The following is a 23,872-nucleotide window of genomic DNA, read 5'->3' as shown; positions in this document are numbered from 1 at the left end:
CAGCCAAACAGACCGTCATGTCCACAGTGCCGTGTTATCAAGCCCTTCGGTACGACGTCACCTCATTTATCAGCCTGACTCTTTGTTGTGTTTTAAATCCATCTCATCAGATATGTTGACCCAAATTAGATTTACACATCCTTGAGTTTAGTTTAAAAAAAAAACTAAAAAAAGTTCAACTGACAAGCAACAAGCCCATGGCGTGACTATAAAGAGGAAGAGCAGTGTGGTGACTGATCTTCTGATGTGAACACCGGCAAGCAGACACAAAATGATAGCTGAGGTGTCAATAGTGACTGTGGGAGCTGTATTATTCCTGGTTCTGCTCTTAATGGTGCTAATCCAGAGATCTAGAAAGAAAGATGTGCAACAAAAGCCCAAGGAAAGACAACCTAAAGGTAAATATCTGCTTAATCTTCTTAAATGTGTCGTATATGACATGTACGTTATATGCAAATCGTTAAACCAGGCAAATTTGAAACTGTTTTTTTTTTTCTTTTTCTAACTGTCCTGAAGCTGAATCTAGATTCTTGCAGTATCTCTATCAGTTTCTTCCCCACTCCTCATGTCCCTCCACAATCCCCGGCCCCACCGGCTCCTTCCTCATCGGCAACATGATGGAGCTGACACAAAACCATCTGCCGATCCACCTGACCAGTCTGGCACGGCGTTACGGGAACATTTACCGCCTCAAATGTGGAAACACAAGTGATTATTTTTACAAATGGACTCTCGACATTACAAGTGGACACTCAGCTTCATTATAGCAAGTGCCGATGTGAGGTGATGGATTTTTAACTGCCTTGTCTGTTTTCTTTAAAGCCATGGTGGTGCTTAATAGTAGCGAAATCATTAAAGAAGCGTTGGTGAAGAAATGGTCCGACTTTGCTGGGAGGCCAATTTCCTACACAGGTGAAGTTCTCAGGTATTGTTACTTTCTCGACGGGGTTATTGCATGTTCTCCCAATGACGTGTCCTGATACGCATCAGGCGATATTGTGTCTGGGGGAGGGAGCAACATCTCCCTGGGGGACTACACTGAGACGTGGAGGGCGCATCGCAGTCTGGTACACGGTGCCCTGCGGCGCTGCTGCCAGCAGTCGCTGCACGATGTGATCGAGAGACAGGCACTCAAACTCCGAAAGGTATAGAAAAACCCTTGTTTCAGTTCTTTACAATTTGTGAAGACCGCCAACCAAATGTTCGAGTACTTCTAAAGTAACCCTACAGATGGATGTGACAGTTGGGTTTGTTTACTGTTTAGGTGTTGATAGACTATCAAGACAAAGCTGTAGATCTGGCTGATGACTTCACCGTGGCAGCCAGTAACGTCATCACTACTTTGGCTTTCGGGACAGAAGTAAGAATGTCTGACTCGAACTAGTTTAGAAATTGTTGAGTTGTTTTTGTTAGTATGGCTTCTGTATGTTGTTTTTTTATTGTTTGGTTTTTTTTTCTAGTATGATAAGACGTCTCCAGAGCTGCAGCAGCTGCACAGTTGTCTGAATGAAATAGTTGGTCTTTGGGGCTCCGCCTGGATTTCAGCTCTGGACACTTTCCCACTGCTAAGAGTAAACATGCACCACCTACAGACTTTAAATTGTATCCAAGAGCAGAAACAGGATTTGAATGCGTTTTGTAATCTACTCTATCCTAGAAATTACCCAATCCCGTGTTTGCTCGTCTGCTGAAGGAGGTGGCCAGAAGAGATGAAATCATAAGATCACACATCAACAACTACAAGGTTGGAAAAGAAAAACAATACAAACATTTGATATGATATCATGTGTTCGTCATACTAAAGATAAATGAAGTTCTTAAAATGCTTTTAGTGCTTACGAAAAAGGATAATAGTTGAGGATTCTAACTTTTTTCTTTTTCCATTTTAGTGTGATTTCTGTATAAAAGTTTAAAAGGAAAACTCAAACTATTAATAACTAACAACTCTGCTCTAATATATTGTCTTTGTGTGTGTGTGTGTGTGTGTGTGTGTGTGTGTGTGTGTGTGTGTGTGTGTGTGTGTGTGTGTGTGTGTGTGTGTGTGTGTGTGTGTGTGTGTGTGTGTGTGTGTGTGTGTGTGTGTGTGTGTGTGTGTGTGTGTGTGTGTGTTTTAATGCACATATTGCTTTATGGATGCAGTTAGAAGAACACAAAAATGAGGAAGTCATTACTGCATCCCTCCTTCAGGGCCTCGACAAACATCACAACACAGAACAAGAGGAGGTACGGACAGTTAATGATTATGAGTGTGCATTTATGAGTTCTACGATCATTTCTCAGTACAATGGTGAAAGAACTAGAGCTTTAAGTTTACCCCGATGCCTGTTTGTGTCCAGATCTTGACGGATGTCCATGTTCACATGGCCACAGTGGACCTGCTCATTGGAGGAACAGAAACCATTGCCGCCTGGCTCAACTGGACTGTGGCCTTTCTATTGCACAGACCAGAGGCACCGCACTTTTAAAACGTTTTGTCGCTAAACAAAATACGTACAAACCTTGAAGTTTATCTCACTGCCTCTCTCTCTCTCTCTGTCTGTCCGAGCTTCAGGTGCAGACCAGTGTGTATGAGGAGCTTTGTACAGTGCTGGAGGAACGATACCCCAAATACAGCGACAGGCACAGGCTTCCCGTCCTCGGCGCTCTGATCAGCGAGGTGCTCAGACTCAGACCCGTCGCCCCTCTGGCAGTGCCACACAGAGCCGTCCGAGACAGCAGGTCAGCTGAGATACAGGGAACAAGTGAAGAGTCGGAAAGAACATAAAGTCCTATTGCCATGACTCGTGACTTGCTTTCATAACTTTATGTAAGCCGTCTGCATTTATTCATCTTGGCTGTTTAGTTGCAGCTTCTTCTTTTGTAATTACCTCTGAAATAGTTTCTACATTTGTCAAGAATGCAGTGAATCTTCAACCCAAATGAGTGATGTCGTTCTAACTCAAAGAGACATTTTAACAACATATTCATGTGTAGTTTAAACATTTTAAAAATGTCGGTGTTTTTACAGATTGGTTTTTAAGGTGTTCAAAATCGACATGCAGACATTTCTTTACATTTAAAGCTTGATAAGAATAATCGATTCATAATATATGGAAAAACATGACACATTTAATACAGCTTTGGAATATATTCCAACACTGAACATGGCTATGAAGAAAGATTTGATTTGAACCAATAATGTGACCCAACTATTAAAAAAAAAAAGTAGTTCACAATGGATTCATGTTGGTATGTTGTAACAGAAGCATGATCAGGCAGATCAGTACATAAACCTGAAACACAATCATTTCTTATCAAAGCCTGGATGTGTTTGAGTTGCTTTTTAAAATACGAGGTGGGGCTCTCTATAGGGATGCATCAGAGTTTAAAGCTGACACAGTGGCACGGGAAAAAAACAAAACAAGGGTGAGAGGTATGCAATTCCTTGGCATTTCGTATATTTTTTCCCTCCATCTTTCTAAAAGACTTCATCATGAAAAGAAATTAGAGATGAGTAGAACTAATAACTTATCAAATTATATCGAGTGCATTCAGCCATCCATCTTTTACTGTGTACTACTTTACACCACTCAGGTCACTACAGCGGATCACAGCACCCCATCAGTGAAACGATGGACACGTCAATAGTATTAACACACATTTTGAGAACTGAATTCATTGTCAGTGTAATTCAAAACAATACTATTCAGTGAAAACTCACAGTTTTGAGGTGTTGACGTGACCTTATGACTCATTCTGGCTAATGTAGAACTCATGCTCGTGTTCAGTATCGCAGGTCACTTCATCCCTAAGGACACGGTCATCATTCCCAACCTGTTCGGAGCTCACCATGACCCTGAAGTTTGGGACGAACCATACAGCTTCAAACCAGGTCGCTGCTCAAAGTATTGAAGTGAAGGGCATCTTTGTAACTTGACCTATCTGACCTGAAATAATCATCTTTATTATAGAGCGCTTCTTGCAAGGAGGGGGAGGCTCCCCCCGTGCTCTGATCCCTTTTGGAGGGGGCGCTCGGCTGTGTCTGGGGGAGTCTGTCGCTAAAATGGAGCTCTTCCTGTTCACCGCGTACCTGCTGAGGGATTTCCAGTTCATCCCTGCTGCGGACGAGGCCGCTCTGCCTGACCTCACAGGAGTCGCCAGCGTGGTGCTCAAAGTCAAGACCTTCAAAGTTAAAGCACGTCCAAGACCTACCACTGACGTCTGAATCACTGTCTGCAATGTAATATATGTCTGATTTCTGTGTGCAGACATGTTCTTTTTTTAAGATTTCCAAATAAAAAATTATAGTTACAAAAAAAAGAAAAAAAAATCTCCATACATATGTATATATGGAGATATATATATATATGTATATATGTGTGTGTGTGTGTGTGTGTGTGTGTGTGTGTGTGTGTGTGTGTGTATATATATATATATATATTTATCGCCACATTGATATTACTGTAATGGATCCACACTAATATTATCAACACGAACTATAAATTCGAATGGATCTGACAGCGCCCCTTAGTGGACATACACGAAACGTGCAACACAGAGTGAAGCAAAAGTGTCACACAGCGTAATGCCTAATGTTTTCACTTTTATCATAACTGCTGGAACATGCTTTTACAAATGAGTACATGATTTCACAAAGGAGTACACACAAAGCGTCCCATATTGAATTACTGCTTTGTAAAAGACTGTCACAGTACAGAAAACAAGCCTTTGTTTCCTATTTGGACAAGTCTTAAAATAAAAGTGAGTGGTCTAGGTGTCATTTCCTGAAGAAAGTTTTCTGCAGAAGCTTCTGCTATCTCAGGATTTTGCAATAAGCAGCAAACATCTTTTTGGGGAACGATGAAACTTGTATTTTTGTTAGGACTTTGTGTTCTTTGTGGTTCACGGGCAGCAGCAGGATTTCATCCTAATGGTAATATGGAAACATCTTTTCTATGCACACTTATTGAAATCCCTTCAGAAAATTGTTTTTTATCCTAATTGTTATGAGTGGTTTCACTTTGTTATTTTTTTGCTGATAAAAACTACTTGATCTTTAACAATAATATAAATAACACCAAACTCAAAGACACAAACGTGACATGTAATTGAGGTTAAACAAGTGAATTTCCATTTTCAAAGAAACTGAACTTTTTTTTATTGGAGTCATTTGGTGAAATGATTCCATATGTTTGTTTTTCTTAGCAGATCCTTTGCTGGTGGTTGGGTTAGAAGGAGAAACTGTTACTCTGCCATGTGGCATATCTCCTATTCAATCCTGCTCCTCTGTTAAGTGGAACATGGAGGAAAGGCTGGAAACTGGGGTGAAGGTTGGAGAAATGACGAGGGACTGCTCTCTGCAGATTAATAACCTGCAGCTGAACGACGCACAGATTTACACTTGTGACAGTGGAACGCTCAATTCTCGTGTTTCACTTAAGATACTTCAAGGTAGGTTTTGTTGGGGTTGTATGCATAATGCAGATCAAACACACAGCTGTGGGCCTTTTAAATGGCTCCTTGGATGACTTTTTTATAACGTGAGAAGAAATGGATGGATTGAGGTGGATAAAGCGGAATAGAAGATGGATGGATGTTGTATCTCGTCCAGCTGTCATAACATTAGAATATTACCTCAGAATTCCAATGTATGACAGCGATGTCCACAGTAAAGACATTTCCCTTTGTTCACATTAAGGTTCTGTAAAAGAAAGTCTTCATTAAATGACGTTTTCAGAGAATACTTGCATTTTTTTTGCATGTAGAAAATGTGGGAGTTGTCACCACTTACAGATCAGGATGTAGGATGTATATGAGTCCTTAATTAAAAATGTGTTAAAGATTGTCCGAAGAGGACTTGATGAAAATTTCACTGCCGTTTGTTTTGTTTTGTTTGTCTTGTTTTTGTTTTTATACAGTCACTTCTACGTCTGATCCTGCAGAGGGCAGAATAGCGCTTCACTGTGTCCTCAACAGGTATAAAGGGTATGAGCCCTGCAACAACAGCACAGGAGCACACGTGAGGTGGAGCTCCCAGGATGGTTCACCACTTAAAGGGGACAGGTTTGAGTTGGAGAATCATTCTGATTGCTTCTCTATTCTGAAATTCACTACAAAACCAACTGACCATCACAGGAAATGGAAATGCCTTCTAACTCATAACGATGTGCTCAAAGTCACCAGCTACACGACAAGAGTAAAAGGTACCCTGATGCTTTCTTGCTCCAAATTAAAGTTGTGGTTCACACTGTGTGAAGTGTAACACAAACTGGTTTTCCCTAGATGGCCTGGAGGAACTGGTCGCCTCAGTTGGCCAGTCTCTTTCACTGCCTTGTCGCACTTCCTCTTTCGATGTGGAAGGCAGTGTGAAGTGGACCTTCTGTGAAAAGCCTCTGACAGATCATCACGCTTCTGCTTGTGATCAAACAAGGTCGTCTGACATAATGAAGGACTCGTCATTGGTCATTAGTGAAGTGAAAGGTTTCCATGCTGGATACTACCAATGCTCAGAGTCCAGTGGTCAGCGAAGGGTGTTTAACAAAATCGTGCTGCACACTCTTGATGGTGAGAAAAGAAAACTCTGTAAATAACACCTAGAACTTGCAGTAATGTCTGGTCTCGAAGACGATTCAATGCTTTCTACACAGTTATTGCAGCGTCTGGACCAGGAGGGGACAATCTCACCCTGATTTGTGTGCTCACGTGTGCTGCGCAATGTGGAAAAGATTTCAACTTAACTTGGCCTGAAAGGAACCACAGAGGCCAGCAGAGTGAATTGATGACCGTCAACAACACGATTGTGAGGGAGTTGTTTCTCTCTGTTGGATCAGTGAGAGACGAGATGATCTGTTCTGCTCACAGAGAGGGCGAAGTGATGGCGTCAAAGCAGTGGAAGGGTGTAAACTGTACGTATGTTTAATGATCAGGGAACGTCCAAAGACGTTCGCAGGAGGACAGCAAATATTCGATTCAATGCATTTTCTGTTCATAGCTCTTCAGACTCCAGCATGGTTATTACTTCCATTGGGCCTTTTGCTATGTGCTGCAGCAGGTGGAATCTACATATACATGAAGAAGAGGCAAAAGAACAATGCAGGTACTGAATCTGGGTAAATCTAGCACCCTTGAACAAACTTTAATGAAAATGGTAATATCGTCCCTTCATTTCTGTTTGCAGCAAAGGCGCCATCAAGTATTGGAATGGTAACATGAAATGCTTTAAGAACAAAACCTTGAAAAAATCTTGGAATATTTATTTGTTTGAATCAACATATTAGATTTCTCATTGATGTGGTTCTTATCTAATAACATCATCAGATTTGCACAACACATATACAACAGCAACTGGAAACTCAAACTTTGTTAATCACTTGAGAAATCAAAGGGAGCATGAGCAACAAAGCTTTAATATACAAAATAATGGCAAACATGATGTACTAACGCCTCTATTCTTCTTTTCAAGACGCATGTTTACGATGTGATTCAAGACATAAACCACGAGGAACAACAGCAGCCAAGACAAAGAGAAGCAGCTCAAATCACAGACGATTTCTATGATTTATTACAGCCTGTGAACTAAATGGAAACAATTTTTTTTTTTAAATGGTCTAAAACAGCACACCCTCTCGTCACAGGAAGAAATATTGACATTTTAAACTGCCTTTCCCGTGAACAACATAATTTCATTCAGAAATTACACAAAAAACATTTTGTACTTACAACACAGACGATGACATGAACTAATACGAGACTCATGAGAGGCAGGTCACACATCACACAAATGTTCTCAGTCCAAAGATGGTCCAGATTAAACACCAAGTTGTTAAGATTTAGGAGAAAAATCTTCCTTTTCCTGAGTCGACCTAATTGACTGTGATAAAGGAGAGAAAATGAATTTCTTCACATTTTACAGCCCAATATGATTGAAAATATTCGTGCTTGTGTCATTAGATTAATACTCACAGGTTTGCAGCCTTTCATCCCCAGAGAAATAAAGACTATTGATGCGGTGGTATTCAGGATCTGATGTTTTTTTTTTTTTTTTAAGTTGTCAGTCAAGATTGAAACAAAGAAGAGTTTCAATAAGGAAACAATGGGGGGGGGGGGGGGGGGGGGGGGGGGGGATGGGTTCTCATGTGAATATTTTGAAACATGTAAACTCTGATACATCTTTTCTGAGGTCCGAGTCACAGGAAACTGGAGTTATTAATACATTCAGTGGTGTAGTTACAGTGGGGTAGTATTTCTAGTGTCCCCTCAATTGACTCAAGTTTATTTGCACAACTCAAAGACATGAGTTTAAATAAAGTGTTTGTCCTGTGATAAACTTCTCTTCTACCTTGGCGATGACGTAATGGCTTTCATGGGCTGTGTTTTGTTTCTGTTCCCCAAATACTGTCACTGAGTTTGTTTATACTGACCTCCTTATAAAGCTACGTCGGAGCGTCTTTCTATTAAGATACATACAAGGCTGGTGTCTTCCTAACACTCAGTTCAGCATCTGTAAGTTTTGCTTGTGCCTGAGACTAATGCGCATTTAAATGTTCAGTGAGTAGAAATAAACATCTACGTAAATGAACGCAACTTCAACATTTATTTAAAAAAGCAGAATTTTATGATGTCAACCTGAAGATGACTGTGTGAAGTGCTGCTAGTAACAAAATAAGAATGTTTAACAAACTTATGCCAGCCTTGTTAGTGCCTCCCTCAACACAATCCAGACTGCAACTACCGACTGAAAAGATAAGTCAAAGCTTTAAAAGTCTAGGAAAAAGACTGAATTTCAAGAGTGAATCAACACAATCAACACTTACATATTGGCCTTTTATATGAACAGTATTTTGTCTGTGGTTTGTGTTCTCGTTAACTTTAATTAAAACAAAAATACTTTTCTGAAATGTCATGGTCAGACTTTTTTTTCTTCTTCTTGGGTTCTAAGTAATCAAAGTATAACAAATATTGTCTAAACAAGGCTATTTTTCATCATAGACAAAATCTATTTCAATTTATTAAAGTCATCATTAAACACAGATTATTTTCAGTTTTAATCCTCTCTTTAAAACTCTCAGCCATGACGTTTAACATATTTTACTTCATCGGGTTTTCAAACTTTAACCCAAACGGACTTTCCTTCATCAGCATAGTTACACCTTGAAAACCTCAGTTAGAAATTATTGGTTGTGCAGGAAAAAAAACTCACAGTTCCATGTCCAGTTAGTGTTTTTTGAGAACTGATAGTATAAATGCAATGGAAGCACAGTTGTTGAACATTTATTCTGTGGAGAGAATGTGTTTCCTGTGACTCTGACTATTAATGTATTTGTTTAATAGCTGACGATGCTTGACTTATAGATCTTCCTTGTAAATGTTCACTTACCCTGTAAATCCGATGGATTCAAATTTACATAATTGTTCATCATTGTAGGTATACCTGAAAATAAACAAAAACCTAAACTATAATATAATTTCAGTAAATTTATCTGCCTGAAAGAGATTAAAGTCTGTTCAAACCTGCAGTCTGTCGCAGCACTGTAACTTTCCTCTTCCGTTGTTTGTAGTAAAAGAATAATCCCAAAAAGGCAGAAGCCATCAACCCCATACTGACTAAAACTACCACTGTGATCAAAGTCGCACTGTTCTCAGCTTCCCATTGTGGTCCTAGTAGAAGTACAAGTTATCTGTTAAAACACAGTTCATGAAATAATATCTGTGTAGTTTTAATAATTATATTGTACTAATAATGCAAACTGACCTTGCAGAGTTTGTGTCGGGGTGATTGGAGCTTGTGTCGGGGTGTTTGAGGCTGTTGCTGCTTCAAACGTGTCCTCTGCATCTTCAGGAAATAGAGAGATGTTATGTTTTCCGTCTCTGACAAAACCAAATGTAACATTTGATAATAGTACAAATTACCTTGGACACTCAGTTTGACGTCGAAGCAGTACTTAGTTTTTCCAAGAACATAACCACATTGATACCAGCCGCTGTCACTGTGACTCACATTCTGGATTACCAGTGATGTGTCGTCTATTTCAACCCTCTGAGAGTCAACAGGTACGGAGATAGATCCTCTCAGCATTGCCCAGGAGACTTTTAGTGGCCTTCGCTCCTCTGATGTGAGGACATCAGAGCACTGCAGCCTGGCGGAGGAGTCGGACTTCACCTTCACTGGAGGAAGGGCTTTGCATTCTGACAGATAATGAAACATCTTGAGATTATATAAGATTATCATTGAACACTGCAGTATTATAATCTTTTCACACTACCTTTTACTATCAAAGTCGTGTTTCTCATCAGAACACGATCCCATCCTTGCCAGATTTCACAGCTGTACGTCCCTTCATCAGATTTTTGCAGGTTTTTCAGATGAAAACGCATCAGTCCATTTCCATCGGTTTCCCACAACATTCGTTGAGCTTGTTGAGCCTTTTTGGGCCACTCAAAGATGACCTTCGGTTTATTGTCCTTGGTGTACTTTATCACCTTGACTCTGTAGGGGACTTGTGCTTCAATTTCATCTGAATTCACCATAAAGAGAGCAACAGCTTCATGTGCTGAACCTCTCTGGATCTCTGTGGAGGCCAGTTCAATCAAAGAATTATGATATTTAAAAAAGAAAAAAACAGTGTAAGAAGTTGCATCAAAAGAGTAAATCATAAAGAAGTCATTCTTAGATAGACTCACCTCTGCATTCTGATGACACAATTATCAGGATCAGCGAAAACAAAACATGAACATAGACTTGAGCCATTGTGAAGAGCAAGTGAAGAGGAAATTATTATCTGAAACCTTTTGATGAATTTCCACCCACTTATGACTCCAAGCTACAGAAAACCCTCATCTTGTAACTACCTGCAGCTTTCACTTCAGGTTTTTGTGAACTTTTGATTCAGTTCATCAGCAGCGCCACCACATGGCCAATACAGACCTTTACATCCACGTCTTGACTGCTGATTGGAAAGACTTAAATAGAAGCAGTCTTCAGGTGAAACCAGCCATCATGGTTTAGGATTAAATGTTTGTGATCATAGATGCCATGACTTTTTAATTCTGTAAGAGTAAGTTGTCTGACATGTTGGAGCTACACTGAACAAAATTATTAATGCAACAATTTTGTTTTTACTCCCATTTCTCATGAGCTGAACTCAGAAAACCAGTCAGTATCTGGTGTGACCACCATTTGCCTCACGCTGTGAAACACATCTCCTTCACATAGAGATGGTTGTGGATGAATGACACAACAATGGGCCTCATGATCTCATCACGGCATCGCTGTGCATTCAAAATGCCATCAATAAAATGCACCGGTGTTCATTGTCCAGAACATACGCCTGCCCTTACCAGAACCCCGCCGCCACTTGAACCACAACCTTGACATCAGCTAACCGCTCACCCACATGACACCACACACGCTGTCTGCCATCTGCCCTGAGCAGTGAAAACCGGGACTCAACCATGAAGAGAAGCCCTCTATAAAGTGCCGAATGTGAGCATTTGCCCACTCAAGTCAGTTACGACGACAAACTGCAGTCAGGTGGAGAACCTGATGAGGACGACGAGCATGCAGATGAGCTTCCCTGAGACGGTTTCTGACAGTTTGTGCAGATATTCTTTGGTTATGTAAAGCGATTGTTGCAGCAGCTTTCCGGGTGGCTGGTCTCAGACAATCATGGAGCTGAACATGCTGGATGTGGAGGTCCAGGGCTGCTGTGGTTACACCTGGTCTGCGGTTGTGAGGCTAGTTGGATGTACTGCCAAATTCTCTGAAACACCTTTGGCTAATGGCAGAGAAATGAACATTGAATTCACAGGCAAATGGAATGTTGACTGTCCACCAGAGCTGGTGGACATTCCGGCAGTCAGCGTGCCAATTGCACGCTCCCTCAAGACTTGCGACATCTGTGGCATTGCGCTGTGTGTTCAAAAAGCACATTTCAGAGTGCCTTGCCACCCTAAGGCACACCCGTGCAATAATCATGCTGTCTTATCAGCATCTTGATACGCCGCACCTGTGAGGTGGGATGGATTATCTTGGTGCTTATCAACACACATTTAGACAGATTTGTGAACAAGATCTTTGAGTTCAGCTCAGGAAAAATGTGGGCAAAAACAAAAGTGTTGCATTCATACTTTTGATCAGTATATGTTGCCTCTGAACTCAAACCATTTCTCACCACTCGAGCAGATGACACACATGAATGTCTATCAGTCAAGATGTGGCTCATCGTCAGTGTCTTGTGGTTGCAAACAGTTTAAAAAAAACACAATTGAAAGCTGCAGGTAGTTTCATGATGGGAGTTTTGTTGAGCTTGAGATCATGAGTGGGAGGAAACTCATCAAACAGTTTTAGAGGAGATTCATTTTGTCTTCATTTACATGCACAATGGCTCAATTATATGTTCAGGTTTTGTTTTTGTTGATCCTGATAATTGTGTCATCAGAATGCAGAGGTGAGTCGATCTAAGAATGACTTTGTTATGGAAAATTATTATATGCTATTGAAGAATTCTGTTCTTCTCTGCATCCTGCTAAAATGTTTTTATTTTTGTCTGTGTGACTCTGGCCTTATAATCTTATTTACGGACTTGGCGGACATGCTTTCCCTTCGCTTCAGCGCAGCTGCATCATGACGGTGAGAGAGAGAAAGGTTTCTCACCCACTGGCGTGGGAACCGCATGTGGGTTCTCACCCCTGTGTTTTCGACCTCTCCGTCCTGGTGTAATCAGTAAACTCACCCCCGCCCTCCGCATCCCTTAAAATGTTAGCTCGAATGTTGAACGGGGCACGTGCCCAGAGCAGATTGATCAGATTGACTTGTGAGGTCTACATTGTGCATGTGTCCGTTGAAGCTTCAATAAATATTCCTGACAGAAGAACTCTCTTTCCCGACTTCACTCCAAAAGCAGTTACAAGAAAAAATCCTGCGCAACTTATGATTTACTGTCTTGATGTATGTTCTTACAGTGTTATTCTTTAAAATATCATAATTCTTTGATTGAACTGGCCTCCACAGAGATCCAGAGAGGTTCAGCACATGAAGCTGTTGCTCTCTTTATGGTGAATTCAGATGAAATTGAAGCACAAGTCCCCTACAGAGTCAAGGTGATAAAGTACACCAAGGACAATAAACCAAAGGTCATCTTTGAGTGGCCCAAAAAGGCTCAACAAGCTCAACGAATGTTGTGGGAAACCGATGGAAATGGACTGATGCGTTTTCATCTGAAAAACCTGCAAAAATCTGATGAAGGGACGTACAGCTGTGAAATCTGGCAAGGATGGGATCGTGTTCTGATGAGAAACACGACTTTGATAGTAAAAGGTAGTGTGAAAAGATTATAATACTGCAGTGTTCAATGATAATCTTATATAATCTCAAGATGTTTCATTATCTGTCAGAATGCAAAGCCCTTCCTCCAGTGAAGGTGAAGTCCGACTCCTCCGCCAGGCTGCAGTGCTCTGATGTCCTCACATCAGAGGAGCGAAGGCCACTAAAAGTCTCCTGGGCAATGCTGAGAGGATCTATCTCCGTACCTGTTGACTCTCAGAGGGTTGAAATAGACGACACATCACTGGTAATCCAGAATGTGAGTCACAGTGACAGCGGCTGGTATCAATGTGGTTATGTTCTTGGAAAAACTAAGTACTGCTTCGACGTCAAACTGAGTGTCCAAGGTAATTTGTATTATTAGCAAATGTTACATTTGGTTTTGTCAGAGATGGAAAACATAACATCTCTCTATTTCCTGAAGATGCAGAGGACACGTTTGAAGCAGCAACAGCCTCAAACACCCCGACACAAGCTCCAATCACCTCGACACAAACTCCAATCACCCCGACACAAACTCCAAACACCCCGACACAAACCCCAAACACCCCGACACAAACTCTGCAAGGTCAGTTTGCATTACTAGTACAATATAATTATTAAAACTACACAGATATTATTTAAAGAACTGTGTTGTAACAGATAACATGTACTTCTTCTAGGACCACAATGGGAAGCTGAGTGCAGTTTGATTTTGATCACGGTGGTAGTTTCAATCAATATGGGGTTGATGGCTCCTGCCTTTTTGGGATTATTCTTTTAATGCAGACAACAGAGGAGGAAAGTTACAGCACAGCCTCAGACTGCAGGTTTGATCACACTCTTATCTCTTTCAACCCTTATTTAAATCTACTCAAGTGATACTATAATTCAGCTTTCTGTCTTTTCTCCAGGCGCATCTACAGTGACTGTGGACAATTATGAAATGTTGATTCAATCACATTCACAGGGTAAGTGAAAATAAACAAGAAGTCAAGCATCGTCATCTCTCAAACAAATACATTAATAGTCAGAGTCACAGGAAACACATTCTCTCCACAGAATTAAGGTTCATTAACTGTGCTTCCACTACATTTCTACCATCAATTCTCAAAAACACTAAATCAACTCTGAGCACCATTTATATACAGTTTAGGACTTTACTGGTTAGTATTCTATTCATGTAATGAATTTATTTTATTTTCTGTACAAACAATAATTTCTAACTGAACTTTTCAAAGTGTAACTTTGCTGATGAAGGACATCAGTGTGGGTTTATATCTAAAAACCAGATGAAGGTAAACTAGGATAGAAATCATAGCTAATATTGCTGAAATTAATAAACATTAATGAACTGAAACAGACTTTGCCTATGATGAACAATAGCCTTGTTTAAATGACATTTGCTTTGCTCATTTTGCTTCGAGCACAAGAAGGATTTAAATAGTGATGTTTCAGAAAAACTGTTTTATATTGAAGTAAACTGGAACATAAACCACAGAAAATAAAATACTGTGCAGTTTAACTTGCATGCAGACTTTACACAGGAAGAGGTCAAGTCACAAATACCACTGTGGTCTTTGTGCTAAAGCTACACCCCTATAATTATTAATACATTTCCTGTTTCTCATGTCCAAACACAGAAGGAACGGAGCAATATGAATGTTTGAATGTTTCAAATCAATCGTAAGTACTGATCTTCTTTCCTTGCTAACTTCATTATCAAAACAAGGTGTTTTTGACAAGTTTTTTTTTTAATATCTCAGATCCTGCACACCAATGCAAGAATAATGTTTATTATTATTATGGGATGAAAGGCTGCACACCTGTGAGTATTAATTTAAAGTCACAACCACGTCTTTAAAATCATGTTACACTGAAAAAAATGTGACTAATTAAATTTTCTCTCCTTTAATTCAGTCAACTATTCGGTCGACTCAGGAAAAGGAAGATTTTTTCTCTTAAATCTCAACAACTTGGTGTTTAATCTGGATCATCTTTGGACTGAGAACATTTGCGTGATATGTAACCTGCTTTTATGTAATCATCTATATTGTCACTATAAAATATTTATCATGTTCTTTCTGAATGAAATGAAACGAAATTGTTCTTGCCATTCATGTTTATCCAAGCTTCTTCACTCATGCTACCTTTGATTTCTTAATGAGAGAAATGTTTCAAATGATTAATGTACAAATTGAGCTTTCAGCTACTAAATCATGGTCCCGGCATACGTGGTATATGTGTTGTACCAAACTGATGATGTTAGAATGATAGGAACCACATCTAATTTTAATTCTAACATGTTGATGTAAAAAAACAAAACCATAAATAAACAATTTTTACAATCTTTTGTTCTTAAAGCGCTTCATCTCACTATGAACACTTGATGGCTCCTGTGCTGCAATCAGAAATGAAGGACACCATCACCATTGTCATCAAGGTTTTCAAATCAATATTGAAATATAGTGACCGGTTAAGGACGTCAGTTGTACCCAGATTCAGTACCTGCATCCTTCCTGTGCCTCTTCTTCATGTATATGTACTAATCCTATTAGAATGAGATTGACAAATGTCTCACAATGTAGTATTTAGTAGAATGTATTAGAATGCACCATTTAAGGACTAACAATCTTTTTTTTTTGTAAATAGACAACAACTAACTAATGGAAGACAGGTGGAATGCTGAGGCGGTGGCTGTTCACGCAGGAATATATTTTAACAATGGACAGTAGAGCAACTGTATCGACACAATCAGTGACTGCAACATGGCAAAGTGAAGCAAAGAATTGGAATATTTAAACTTCTGAATCATAATATGAAAGCCTTCAATCACTTTGTGTTGTTTACTCAGCTTCTGTCAAATGCAGAAATTATGTATTTATACTATTTTTGAGAAGAAATCATCCATCCATCCATGTTCTATATGGTTTTATCCAGCTGAGCAACTCCAAGCATTTTCTATGTTTGTTTATTTTTTACTAAGCAATTCAAACTCATTTCCTGCCAAAAACGCAGTGAATTTCTTTATTTGCATCACCCAGTTGACCTCTGCACAACGCAGCCTTAAATGTAACAGAGGAACTTCACCAGGGCTAAATGAAACTGTTGCTACACTTCCTCTTTTGTCTTGATTTACTGAAGCACCATCACAACCGCTTGCTATTGGTGTCACAGTTTCTGAGCACCGCTCACAGATATGGACAAAACTGTTCAAGGTTAGTCTGGTTTCTTTCTGTCATCTTGTGTTCCGGTTAATATATTTGCTCCAGGTGCATTGTTTGTTTTTGTTTTCTGGTGGTTAATTCAAACGGCTACTTGTTCTTTACAGGCGGTAAAGCATATGGTCTTCTAAAGTCGCAACAGGAAGACAAATTAAACTCCATAAATGAGGTGAGTACTGACAACTCACAAGGTTTGAGGTTGTCATCAGGTCACATATCTGTGTAGAATTTCAACATAAAAACACAAAACTTATGAGCTACTTATCCCTTATCTTATCCACAGGCTTTTCTGACTGATCCCAAGTATGCAGAGGAGGAAGACCTGGCTTCAAAGCTTGAAATGTTTAGAAGTAAGCATTCAAGGACGGTCATGTGCTAAAGTTGTATTTTTTTATCATCTGCTATGCAGTCCTATATTTCAAAACAACGTTTGTTTGCTTTGCAGAGAAATACATGGAGTTTGATCTCAACGACAAAGGGGAAATAGGTAAAATAGGTCAGGGTGCTTATATACAACAAACATACACATTTTCAAAACATTTTCTTGTGATCAATAATTTTTACAGATATGATGGGCCTGAAACGAATGCTGGAAAAACTTGGACTCGCAAAAACCCACTTAGAGTTAAAAAAGATGATGTCTGAGGTGGCCGGAGGGGCGTCGACAGATGTCATCTGCTACAGTGACTTTCTGAATATGATGCTGGGGAAAAGAAATGCAATTCTGAAGCTGTGAGTATTCAAAACATGGAAATATAAAGAACAAGTGGAGATTTAGGTCAAACTGGGGTTTATATGGGAGATTAAAATGAGTGGGTGGGGGGGGGGGGGGGAACAAACAAGTACAGAAACTAACATGTAAGTGATTATTAGAGTGTGTTGGCTCTCTGGTTTCAGGATCTTGATGTTTGAAGGAATGGGAAAAGAGCAGGAGCTGAAAGAAACTGGACCACCTTGCCGGAAAACGTTTTCAGACCTACCCTGAAATAGATGATCTGCAGAAAAAAGAAAAAAAAACGACCACCATCGTGGCTTTTAGCCCTCGGCTTTTAAAACTGAAAAAAGTCCAACATTATAGTGATTGGATTGATTTTGTTGTGTGTCCTGCTACAGATTATTGTTAAATGTAAAACTTTTTCCCACAATTTCTATGTTGTTGTGATTTTTACTTAAACGTCATTAAAAGTTGAAAAGTGAAAGAAATCTGTGATGTTCTTCATTAATTTAGTTTGAGTTGTAATTCGTTGCTCCACACCAAGCAGCACATGCAGTGGTGAACGTTATTTTGAAATCGGACTTACCGGAAGTGGCTTTACTCACCAGACAGAAGGCAAACGACAACACGTCTGTTATTATAATTGTACTTGAACGTCACTAAATGTTAGAATTTAAAGAAAATCGCATTGTTCTTTGTTTATTTAATTTTTAAGTCAGCCTTATTTGCGCTTCATAAATAGAGACACGGGTAAGGGGATAACGTTATTTTGAAGTCCGACTAACCGGAAGTGGCGTCGGTCATAGCAGCGAAGACAAACTAGCCAAAATTTCAGGTTGATGTTTTGATTTTTATCGAATAAAAAGGTGAGTAAAACCCAGTTAGTGTAAGCAACAGTGGAACATGCGTCTACATACATGTTAAGTTCGCTTTGGTTAACTAGTTTACGACCTGCACTGCGCGTGTTAACGCGGTGGCTAGCCAGCGTGCTAACCCTGGAGCTAACGTTGAAAATAGGCAAAACAAACACTGCAGGCTCAGATTATATTTCTTTTTTAAAAAGCCTCTAACATGTCATTCAGTCTAACACGGAAATGTTGACGTATGGTGTTGAATGTGTAATTTTGAAGTTAGTGCAGTTAGCTAGTTGGAGCTATGTGTGTGTGTGTTTTAGTTCCGAAATGTGTGTTTTGTTGATTACATGTTTTGTTGATTAATTGTTGAGTGCAGCTGTACTCGGTTTGTCAGGAGGATGAGCAGCTCAGAGGAGGTTTCCTGGATCTCCTGGTTCTGTGGACTCAGAGGGAACGAGTTCTTCTGCGAGGTGGACACACACACACACACACACACACACACACACACACTTGGCTTGGAGTCGTCAGGAGAAACATGCTTTAAAATTCAATTCAAAATACTTTATTCGTCCAATTTTAAAACGGCCACACTGACTAGTTATGTAAGAACTTAAAAACCTTCTCATATAAAACTGCACACAAACCACATAATAAATATCATTAATACAATAAATAATCATCTCGAGTCCTCATATAAAGTGCATTGTGGTCGGGGTGTCGGAGTTGGTGAGGCTCTGTGAGCGCCGGCAGGGAGAAAACAGGTTTTCAAAAATTGAAAAGAGACGCTTGTACAAAGCCTTAGACATTACCGAATGTGGCATTTGTGGCTATAACCTTGAAGATCCTAAAAACAAGTGAATAGTTTGCGGTTTAGTGACTGTGCTTCTTTCTGTTAAGACGTTTAGGTGATTTCTCAAGATTCCTAAAACAGCCCAGACTTTCCACATGTCGGTTTCAGAACATGTTAAAGTTATCAATGCCATCATTGTTAAAAAGTGCTCGTCATTCATGCGGAAGTAATGTGGGGAAACTGCATATGGGGACAGAGTGTGTGAACTATACACACTTAAACTAGACAAAGGTCGATAAGAGGAAAGACTATAACGGTATAAGTGCAGGAGCTTCCTCTACCAAAAACCACTTCTCACTTTTACTTTTGCCAACAAATTCATAGAAAAAAATGTTTTTACCGCTTACTTCTGTTAGTTTGCCCGTGCCTTACCGATTAATTAAAAAGTGACTTGGTTTTTCTAAACAATATAGTTAAAGAGAATTAAAAAAACAAACAATAAAATTCACTTCATTTAAACCCATAGTTGTCATGTCAAGGTCATGGAAGTGCATCGTCCAATCTTAAATAACAAAATGCACTTCCTTTGCCAGCAGGGCTCCTAAATCTTCCATCCTGGTCTTTTCTTAAGAGATAAACAGCTGCCGTGTGTTTGTTGTTCCCTCTGCACCGCAGGGGGCCAGCACCTTCAGAGACATGTGAGGGGAAATGCAGCTGAAATAAAAATACCAGGGGATTGTGTGATCAGTGTATCACACACCGGTTTGTCTGCACGCAAACGCTCCATTGCTAATTTTATCCCCCACTCACTTTCTTCACTGGCAGCACCCAACTAATCCCGTTAAGCTCTTGCGTAACGACTCCACATCAGTGCTGAAGCAATGTGCTGCTGCGAGAGGAATTCATGCCATTAATAGCCGTTGATTATCTCGTCCTGCTGTTATAGGTTGATGAGGACTACATTCAGGACAAGTTTAACCTGACGGGCCTGAACGAGCAGGTTCCTCACTACCGCCAGGCTCTGGACATGATCCTCGACCTGGAGCCGGGTGAGATGATCGGGTGGTTTCGAAGCAGTGCGGTCTCGTACGTTACGACGATTTATTCAACGTCACTGGCTTTTCTCTTTAAAGATGAGGAGCTAGAAGACAACCCCAACCAGAGCGACCTGATCGAGCAGGCGGCGGAGATGCTCTACGGCCTCATACACGCACGTTACATCCTCACAAACAGAGGCATCGCACAAATGGTGAGCCGTTATCTTGTCGACATTAAACTCCCGTTAACTCTCGATAAGCAGCGGGAATTTACCACTTTGTTCTTCACAGCTGGAAAAGTACCAACAAGGAGATTTTGGTTATTGCCCCAGGGTCTACTGTGAGAACCAGCCCATGCTTCCTATTGGTAATGCTCGCTTTTCTTCACCGTCACAATAAAGAAACCCCCCGCCCCCCTTGACGTCTGTAATGAGGAAACTCTCCTCTGTCGTAGGTTTGTCCGACATCCCCGGCGAAGCCATGGTGAAGCTTTATTGCCCCAAGTGTATGGACGTGTACACCCCCAAGTCGTCCCGACACCACCACACAGACGGAGCCTACTTCGGCACGGGCTTCCCACACATGCTGTTCATGGTGCACCCAGAGTATCGTCCAAAGCGTCCCGCCAACCAGTTCGTGCCCAGGTTCGTACCTTTTTTTTTTTAAAGCCTCCATTACGCAATGTTTTCAAGTGAAAAAACGCCAAACTTGGTGTCAACAATGTGCATCTGTCGGATCTTTTTGTTTCCAGGTTATATGGCTTTAAGATTCACCCCATGGCTTATCAGCTCCAGCTGCAGGCCGCTTCCACTTTCAAGAGCCCGGCCAAGACGGTTCGATAAGACCTCGGACTCAAAGACTGAGCTGTTTACAACCCCCGTTTGAAGCACTGGATTCACAAATTCCAAAATAAATGCCTGTACAGTTCTGCAAACTCAACTTTTATTTTAATTTTTTTTTGTTTTTCAACCGGTTCAGATTTAGTTCCGTCAAGTTCTTGTCCATTAAAGGTTAATCTTCTAATCGATGTCAGTCCGTCTCTCCGAGTGCGGAGGTTGTTGAGGACTTGGACTCCGTGGATTTGCAGGTGATTGAATGTAACAAGAAATCTCATCACCAGCCCAAGAAAGATTTGCCTTATCGATGATCGTCAAGACTCCGGAACGAGTTTAGCTTTAGCAGGACGCCATTAGGGTGCTCCGTTCAAGAGTATAGAAACGCCAAATTAGACCGTCTGAGCTAATCTTCAAAGTAACCCGAGCTTGATATATCGGTTGTATTGTTCAGTTCTTATTGTCCAGATGTTACTGTATTCATAGCACATGTTTACATCATGATTATAAAAACCTGCAGAACATCCATGAAGCAAGTATTAAATATTTCCTACTGAGATGTGTCTCTTGTGTACTTCACAGATGAAAAGGCCAACGAAAAATGCAAAATAATGCTTATTTTATTGTTTTCATAAAAAGACAGGGAGAAGTCACAAAGCAACAATAGTTTCCATTTTCTAAAAGCTACTTTTTTTTTCTTTTTTTTTTAATAATTCCCTTGACGTGAAATTCTACATTTCATTAAGGAGAGGTTGCAGTTGTTGGTCGTGTAGCTACAATACCAATGGCTTCATTTTGGGGTTTTAAAAAAAAACAAAAGTGCTAACAAACATGCTATCTAGAAAGGATTCATATATTTTCTTCTCTATGGAAAAAGTACAAGAAAACAGCGAGTGAGAGAGCGACCTAGTCGGGACTACGTGGTTAAAAAGGCTTTACAAACTCGGTTGATAATGAAATGCAATATTTAAACATGGTGACATCTCTAGTGGAAAACCAGCTCGAGTTGAAACATCACAGTACATCAAATCACATGAAACAGTTTTTTCTTCTTTCTACTTTACAAATAAATTACTGTATAGTAGAATATGTAAAAAAAAAAAAAATTTTTTGCTCCTGTGATAAAAAGCCACGTATCGCGGGGCAGCTGCCTTTGTCTCATACGCGTGGTTACTGTGACAGACGAGCAATTTTTTTTTTCTTTTTAATCCTTTTCTATTCACTCACCTCACCTGACTGGACATGAAATGTACATTTACAATAGAGATGGATATACATACATGGGACATTCCTCGTACAATCATATGGAGGTCTGTGTTGGTGTTACAAACAATATCAAAACCTGAGATTAAAAACAGACCGAAGCTTGTAAAACTTTCTTACCAACCACAAATATGTTCAAAGCGACTTTCTGAAACTGGGGGGGGGGGGGGGGGGGGGGGGGCGGGACACTCCACTGCCTACGCTAAAACGGCGACGACATTCCTGATCGACTCGGTGGACCACGGCGGGGAAAACGAATGAGAACGACTCGGGGCGTCAGGCAAAGACGGGCCTGAACCTTCAGCACGACGGTAACCTACCATTTAAATCAAAAACCTCAAATTTGTACAAATACTATAAAAAAAACATGTACTTCTATAAAATAGAGAAATATTTCAAAATAGATCAATTTGTTTTAAATTACAAGAGTGTGTGTGTGTGTGTGTGTGCGTGTGTGTGTGTAGGCTACGGGTTCTTGGCTGGCTGGGGAAGCAAAACTATTTCAGTTTTGTGTTTTATTTTTGTACCTGAGCAGTGAACGAAGCGAAAAAACTCCAAATCTGAGCAGAAAAACACCTTCGTTCACGTGTCGATTTGAGAGAGGCATGTCATTATTTTTCCTTTGCACAAGTTAAAAACCACGTCGCTCCTGAATCCAGATGGGCAAAGCGATGAGAAGGTCCCTTGAATGTAGTCTTAACGTTCCCCGAGCAGCACCAAGGGAGAAGATGCTGACAAATGGCGTCTACGCTACAACAGGAAACAGTACGTTTTTGTAGAAAATCAACAATGTAAAAACCACTAGAAGGGGGGAAAAAAAGAAGAAAGAAGCATTTTAAAAGCAAACTTAACAGATCACACAACTTAAAAATGCTGGTTTTGGAACCAACAGAATAGGAACTCGCTAAGCTTTCACAACAATGGGATGATGTAAGAGTTTGGAGTCTGTGCGCAGTGCAGCCCTACCTACTATACTGTTTAAGTGGAAAAGAAAAGAAAAAAAAACCTAAAAGGATCTGCAACCCACTCAGTTGTTGATTCGTTTGGGTGCAGATCTATGAGGGATTTTCTTTGCGATATGTGTGAGGAGGGACGTGGAGGGTGCCGAGTCGAGAGGAGGGTCCTGATTCAGTTACAATGCCGATGCTCCTCCACGTTTCTCCTGCAACGCAAACAAGCAGATCCACGTCAGGTCAAAGTTACAAACACACAACTTTGACAGCCCAGCAGGCAACGTGTGTGTAAAGTAGATTTTCCGGGTATCTGGAGTTTACTAGAGTATCTAGTTCTTTCAGCCTCTGAGGATGATTATTCAGTTACATTGAAAAGGTGAAAGCAAGCGGACGGTAGTAGTTTTTACTACGGAAGCTGCAAAAGTGACATTATCGAACGCCTTCTAGTTCCTTTAAAAAAATAAAACCACTTCAAGTGGAATTTACTGTGTTGATATAAAGATTTTTCTTCTTAAAACCATGATATGAGCCGAATCACGATCTGTGTCACTGCTGGTGATTAAAACTGGTGTAGCTACTCTAATGTGATAAGGACTCCCGCCACTACAACCAAAGTATGTCTTAAAAACAAATTGTGCAACATTAAAGACAGTAAGTTATGCATTTCACTACATTTCAAAACCATTGTTTTTTTTTACCGTACTCATGTCCTCTTTACATGATTACAATTGCTTTCTGCACATCTAAAGTGTGAGGATTCAAGCCAACTGCTGCTGCCACCTTGTGTTTAAGTCAACCAATAGTTTGAAGACCTGGAAGTTTATTAATTTATTATCTTTTCACATTTAGTGTCAATCCTTCACTCTGCCTGCCTTAAAAAAAAAACAACCTTTCATTGTAGTAAACTAGTCATCATAGCTCCCG

General features: G+C 40.2%; 4 protein-coding genes across 12 annotated transcripts in view; 3 read left to right on the top strand and 1 right to left on the bottom strand.

The window, feature by feature from the left end:
• Window positions 1-271: 271 nt before the first annotated feature.
• On the top strand, window positions 272-4,204 carry cyp21a2 (cytochrome P450, family 21, subfamily A, polypeptide 2; the record flags this gene model as incomplete). The annotated part of the gene is made up of 11 exons (XM_080501314.1): window positions 272-398; window positions 517-708; window positions 823-912; window positions 991-1,145; window positions 1,265-1,360; window positions 1,461-1,571; window positions 1,658-1,744; window positions 2,337-2,450; window positions 2,552-2,718; window positions 3,768-3,871; window positions 3,951-4,204. 11 exons carry the CDS (start codon window positions 272-274, stop codon window positions 4,202-4,204), a joined length of 1,497 nt encoding a protein of 498 aa, XP_080357440.1.
• A 12,251-nt stretch (window positions 4,205-16,455) lies between these two features.
• Window positions 16,456-17,641, top strand: LOC308133971 (allograft inflammatory factor 1-like). The gene is made up of 6 exons (XM_080501543.1): window positions 16,456-16,497; window positions 16,611-16,672; window positions 16,787-16,853; window positions 16,949-16,990; window positions 17,070-17,235; window positions 17,401-17,641. Exons 1-6 carry the CDS (start codon window positions 16,479-16,481, stop codon window positions 17,486-17,488), a joined length of 444 nt encoding a protein of 147 aa, XP_080357669.1. The 5' UTR covers window positions 16,456-16,478; the 3' UTR covers window positions 17,489-17,641.
• A 361-nt stretch (window positions 17,642-18,002) lies between these two features.
• On the top strand, window positions 18,003-21,276 carry LOC308133055 (casein kinase II subunit beta-like). Of its 3 annotated transcripts, XM_080500324.1 has the most exons (7): window positions 18,003-18,084; window positions 18,467-18,542; window positions 19,809-19,911; window positions 19,996-20,111; window positions 20,191-20,266; window positions 20,354-20,543; window positions 20,651-21,276. In XM_080500324.1, the coding sequence occupies exons 2-7, from the start codon at window positions 18,471-18,473 to the stop codon at window positions 20,739-20,741; spliced, it is 648 nt and encodes a 215-aa protein (XP_080356450.1). In that variant the 5' UTR covers window positions 18,003-18,084; window positions 18,467-18,470; the 3' UTR covers window positions 20,742-21,276. The 3 variants fall into 3 exon arrangements, with proteins under 3 accessions (XP_080356450.1, XP_080356448.1, XP_080356449.1); XM_080500322.1 differs by having other exon boundaries at window positions 19,809-20,111; XM_080500323.1 differs by having other exon boundaries at window positions 18,449-18,542; window positions 19,809-20,111.
• Window positions 21,277-22,184: 908 nt separating this feature from the next.
• LOC308133720 (uncharacterized protein) overlaps window positions 22,185-23,872 on the bottom strand; it is a 31,672-nt gene continuing 29,984 nt past the window's right edge. For 6 of the 7 annotated variants that reach the window (XM_080501211.1, XM_080501210.1, XM_080501215.1 and 3 more), the window contains one exon: window positions 22,185-23,157. In XM_080501211.1, the coding sequence (XP_080357337.1) occupies window positions 23,128-23,157 (30 nt within the window). In that variant the 3' untranslated portion in view covers window positions 22,185-23,127. The remainder of the gene's footprint in view (window positions 23,158-23,872) is intronic. The other variant, XR_013936744.1, reaches the window with a different exon arrangement.

Source organism: Blennius ocellaris (assembly GCF_963422515.1).
Source record: "Blennius ocellaris genome assembly, chromosome: 8".
Classification (NCBI taxonomy): domain Eukaryota; kingdom Metazoa; phylum Chordata; class Actinopteri; order Blenniiformes; family Blenniidae; genus Blennius; species Blennius ocellaris.
This window is presented reverse-complemented; position numbering and strand designations above follow the sequence as displayed.

Coding starts and splice junctions, on each gene's coding strand:
- LOC308133971 (XM_080501543.1), top strand. Junction 16,673..16,786: donor AATTAAACTCCATAAATGAG/GTGAGTACTGAC, acceptor TCTTATCCACAG/GCTTTTCTGACTGATCCCAA. Junction 16,991..17,069: donor CAACGACAAAGGGGAAATAG/GTAAAATAGGTC, acceptor TAATTTTTACAG/ATATGATGGGCCTGAAACGA.
- LOC308133055 (XM_080500322.1), top strand. CDS start 18,471: ATGAGCAGCTCAGAGGAGGTTTCCTGGATCTCCTGGTTCTGTGGACTC. Junction 20,112..20,190: donor ACAGAGGCATCGCACAAATG/GTGAGCCGTTAT, acceptor TGTTCTTCACAG/CTGGAAAAGTACCAACAAGG. Junction 20,267..20,353: donor CCAGCCCATGCTTCCTATTG/GTAATGCTCGCT, acceptor CCTCTGTCGTAG/GTTTGTCCGACATCCCCGGC.